We start from the raw sequence: 5,111 nt of genomic DNA on the forward strand, positions 1-5,111 counted from the left end.
CAATCACTATTAAAGATTTGAAGTACTTGAAAAAGCTTAAAGTTTTATACTATTTACAATCCAAAACTCATCTCATACGCGCGCGCGCGCGTGTGTGTGTGTCTGTATCTTAGGATAGGGTTTCTTTTGGGTTCATGAATTCAAAGTTCCTATTACAATTAAAATAGAAATGCAAAAACAACATATATTTGAGATATTAGATTAACTGAATTACATTATTTTGGAAAAATATTCTGAGGATCAATGTTGAGTACTTCTTGCCCAGACATAAGTTACTTAGTCTATTTGGCTCTAACCTGTAACACCACCTTCCCTTTTCTCCCTCACATTCTTCTGCCATCACTCAGAGAAAAATTAATGTAGCCCCTTGTCTCTGAGAAGCCTGAGGCCCTTCTATGGTAGTTGGCATTTATCTTTTATACTTAAAAAAATTGAATATAAAAACAGTACTAAATATCTGATATAAAGGGGTGCTTGGTTTACCAGTGTTATATTATTATGGTAGATGGTGTCCATGCTTATTGTACTATAGAGTTAAAATGAGGAAGACTGGATCCAAGTCAAAACAGAAAGAAAAAGAAAAGAAAGAAAGAAAAGAAGTAGAGAACAAATAGAGGGATTAAGAGCCTTTCATCATTAAATATGAAACCTCATTAAATAGTCAACATTCAAATTTACATGGGCAAGGCACAAGAGTGACACTGAGAAAGTGTCTCAATATGCAAATCATCAGGGAATGGGGTTGCGGGGAGGGTGGCTGGGAAGGGAATGTGCTGGTTGACATGGTCAGTGGTCGGCATGCTGCTACTTCAGTGTATAATTAAGCAAGGAGTTATGTGCACATGGGCTATGCTACAGTGAACCAAACTCCAGTCTGTTAAGCAAAGCACAGCCATGCCACAGGACACTGAGAGAGAGTGGACTGCTGGCCTGCAGTGGCACGCCCACTCTGTGGCCACTTTTAGGGGCAGAGCTCTGCACTCTGACTAGAGGAGGCAATACTCATTGTGGGCCACCCAGCTCTCTCCTTTGGGAGTCCTGTACTGCTGGCAGGAGGACAAGGACAACCGCTAAATAGAGCCTCATGTCCCATTCTCTTAGAAGAAGAAAGAAGAAAGAAGAAAAAAGGAAGAAGAAAGAAGAAGAAGAAGGAGAAGGAGAAGGAGAAGGAGAAGGAGAAGGAGAAGGAGAAGAGGAAGAAGAAAATACAATCTTTTCTGTTCTTGATACTCTTTGATATAGGTGAATCACATGAAAGGCTGCTAAAAATGTTAAAAACAGAAATTTCAAAAGGCCACTAATGTGCTATCTAAGTAACACTGCACAGCCAGTCCTGATTTTAAGAAACCCTACACTAGTAGTTGAGGGTCCCAAAAGCTCCCTCACTGACTAGGTGCAGAGAACGTGTCTATCAAGTCTGCCACAGGTTGTTCTCCCAGAAGCCTGGCCCCTCTCTACTTCTATCATGCATGTGCACACACATAGGCACACATGTATATGGACACTCACATTGTCCGAGTGAATTCTGGGATTGCAAGACTGAAATAAACAGATACTTATAGTTTTGAATAAAACAAGCATAAACACACTCACACCCTCCCATGGAAGGTGTCTCTTCACACAAATATGTGTCAAGGGAAGAAGGGAAAGATTTCTATAGATTTTGCTTCACATAAAGTTGCAACATAAACACTGTAATACACAGCTAAAAAAATACATAGAAAAATTGCACATTTATCCATAGGAAAGGAGCACAGACCTCACATATGGTAAACAGCTTTCAGCCACCCAACTCAGCAATCAAAATTCCCTGTCATCTGTGCTCCAGAGCCATTTCAGAATCATAAGGAGCAATGTGCCAGGGCAACTGGGAGGCAGTCTCTCCAGAAAAGGTCTGTATCCTGAGGAGGTGGTCAGCAGCAGTCTTGTCCGTGGCCTTCTTCCCTTCTCCTGCCTCTAGCAATTATAATAGCCATCTGTGCCATGCCCTTTAAGGAAATCTTGTAGGTGGACTGACAGCTGTTTTATTCAGGGCAGTTGTCTATAGCATTTGGTAGACTAGTTAATACTGGCTACTGATAGAAGGAAGCTGGACAATTAATGCTTGACAGAAAAAGCTATAATCTGGGCACCACTAGCCCTGGTTGCCAACTTTGACAGTAATCAAAGAACAGTACTTTAAACTCTGTTCCCCAATGGTCCCTAGAGAACTGCACATGCTTTGTAACAAGTCACAGGTGGCCAATAACCCCAAAACTTCATTGGCAAGTGGGGACAGAGTAGAGGTGAAGGAGAATCAGGCAGTAGCAGCAGAGGGAAAATTGTTAGGGCCATCCTTCATGCAGTACACCTTATTGATAATAGAAATGAAAATGGGTCCATGATCGAAGGGATGGATTCTCTCCTTGTCCTTCTACTATCCACTGGAACGAAGAATATAGTCCCAGGAGCTAAAATTGGGTGGACACTAAGGATGATAGTTCTGCCTGGTAACAGAGGAAAAAAGTCTGCTGTGAGAGCTTAGTGGATGATGGTAAGAATTGGTCAAATCTATTGATTACTAGAGAGAATAAATACTTGATGTTAAAAAGACAGGTAAAATTCAGAATTATGGAGCAAATGGACATAACTCACTGAGTTCATACCAAAGGAGCTGTCCCTTAAAAATGTTCATTTTCATTTTTTACCTGCATTTGTGGGACAATTAGAGTGAAAAGTGTTCCAATGGGAAGTAAACTGAATGTTTGTGCAGTTGAATTTCTGTGAAGTTAAGACAGACTCAGCTTATCACTTGATTTGAAGCTGTGATAACCTTCTGAGGAAATGCATTTGTTCGTGAACAGGAATGAACAGTTTGTCTCTCTTCTTTCCTTGAATTCCATGTGAGTACTAGGATGTGCAAGTATGTGGGTGACTTGAAGAAGGAGAAGATAAAGTAAAAGCAGCAACCAGGATACATTACCGGTGTTGCAGGATTTTCACAATACAACTGAGAGAGTCAGGAGTAGCAAAAGCCAAATATTGAGCACATAACCAGTCCTCAAGGCTGATCCCACCCACCCTATCCAGGGACTTTTCAGCAAACTTGATCATCAGCAATGTTCGCTTGATGTCCAGCCAGTTTTGGAGCAGGGCATTCCTCTGCACTGGGCTGGAGGCAGTGGTGAAAGTCTGGAAGAGATCTTCCCTGGGGCCCCAGAGCAGACATTGGAGGACACCTTTGGCATCTGAAATGAGGATACGCTCAGAAGGGTTGGGGTTCAGGAGGCAGCTGGCCAGCTGCTGAAGGCCCCATGAATAAGGGGAGCGGAGTGGGATTTGAGGCAGGTCTGCTCGAGTGTACTCCTTCTCCTTCAGTTCTGGGTTCTCATCAAAGGGGTTGGGCAGGTGTAGCATCTCATAGATGAGGATCCCTGTCTGGAACTCATCACACTTTTTATACTGGGTGGCTGTTATGATCTCTGGGGCAAGGCGAGACTGGTCACGGAGGATCTCAGGATCCACCAGGTGGCTCTTCTGCTTAGCCTGAGAGAAGTTGCTTACTATAAGCCTCGTGAGACAAGATGAGGTGGGATTGAGCTCTTTAGGCCCAAGGCCTTGGGTGGTTCCCCCTAGCTGGTAGTGGACAAGCAGCAGATTCTCCAGACGTAGATCGCAATGAGTGACGTGGTAGGGTTTGAGGTGTTCAAGGCCGGAGCACAGCTGTAAGAGCAGCAGACACACTTGCCTCTCATACAAATCAGGGCTTTTCCCATGGTGGATTAGAGAGTCCTGCACAAAATCAGCCACGGTGAGATAGGGAACCTCTCTGGTGATGACTACAACGTGACTTCTCTGCTTTTTGCTAATGACCCCCTGGCTTTCTTTCTGGGATGACTCTGTTTCAAAGCATGACTCTGGGCTTTTCCCATCAATTTCTCTTTTTATATCTTCTTCATTCTCTTGAATTTCATTCTCTTCCTCTTCAGGGGCATCAGGATCTTCCCAGGGAAGCAGACGCTTAGGGACTTCAGCAAGGAAATGACCACAGTCCTGCTGGATGTTAAAATGGACAGCCAGACTCTGCCGAACAGCCAAGCTGTGATAATACTGCTGAGATTCTTTAGCTTTGCTCTTACAGATCTGAAAGAAGAAAGCAAATAATACAATTTAAAATACACACACTTTCATAACTAGGCTTTTGATGTGCAAAGGAGGATTAATGGGAAGGTGACTGGTTAGGAATAAAGTGTTACAGTGAAGTCTTCAGAAAGGGTAGTCCTGTGCTGAATGACAGTAATAACTACTGTCTACATGCTTAGCACTTTATGTGTATTATCTATAGTCCTCATATTAACCCTTCAAAGTAGGCTGAGTATCTAAGAATTAAAAAAAAAAGTGCAAGGGCAGCTCAGTGCTATCAGTTTGCACCTTCTTCCCTTACCCAGTATTTTCTCTACCAAGTATGAAAGTAACTTCTTAGACTCCCATTTTCATTTACCATTAGTCAGGAGAGTATCATGTGATGGTTACCACTCAGGAACTCATGATCACTGGCAAGTTAGCAATAAAGATTTGAGAGAATCAATGGCCTAACCTAGTCAGAACAAAACCAACATTTCAATGGCAGGATTTTGAGTTTCATGTTTTCTCTTAACATACCTTATTTAAGGCATAATATTCAGGCAATAAGTCCTTTCAAAGGAATTTTATTTTATTTTTTATTGTTTTATTGCTTAAAGTATTACAAAAGGTATTACATATGTGTCCCTCCCCATTTTTTCGGACAAGGGGTTAATTTCGAAAAGCACTCATACAACTCAACATCATAAAACAAATAATTCAAATAAAAACTGGGCAGAGGATCCAAGTAGACATTTCTCCCCAGAAGACACACAGACACATGAAAATAAGCCTGGGGTGGGGCAGAGACTAAGTGAAGGGCGACCATGGGGGTTGTAAATGGGGGATATCTGTAATAGTATCAAAAATAAAATATAAATATCATTAATTATCCAGGAAACATAAATCAAAACCATAATAAGATATCACTATCATTCTGATATAACCTATCAGAATGGCTGCTATAAAAAAGACAGCAAATGACAAGTGTTGGCAAGGATGTGGAGAAG

At 41.9% G+C, this 5,111-nt stretch overlaps 1 protein-coding gene across 2 annotated transcripts in view; it reads right to left on the minus strand.

The window, feature by feature from the left end:
- Window positions 1-260: 260 nt before the first annotated feature.
- PEAK1 (pseudopodium enriched atypical kinase 1) overlaps window positions 261-5,111 on the minus strand; it is a 170,379-nt gene continuing 165,528 nt past the window's right edge. For both annotated transcript variants that reach the window (XM_006754241.2, XM_006754240.2), the window contains exon 5: window positions 261-4,122. In XM_006754241.2, the coding sequence (XP_006754304.1) occupies window positions 2,959-4,122 (1,164 nt within the window). In that variant the 3' untranslated portion in view covers window positions 261-2,958. The remainder of the gene's footprint in view (window positions 4,123-5,111) is intronic.

Source organism: Myotis davidii, unplaced genomic scaffold, assembly GCF_000327345.1.
Source record: "Myotis davidii unplaced genomic scaffold, ASM32734v1 scaffold1052, whole genome shotgun sequence".
Classification (NCBI taxonomy): Eukaryota; Metazoa; Chordata; class Mammalia; order Chiroptera; family Vespertilionidae; genus Myotis; species Myotis davidii.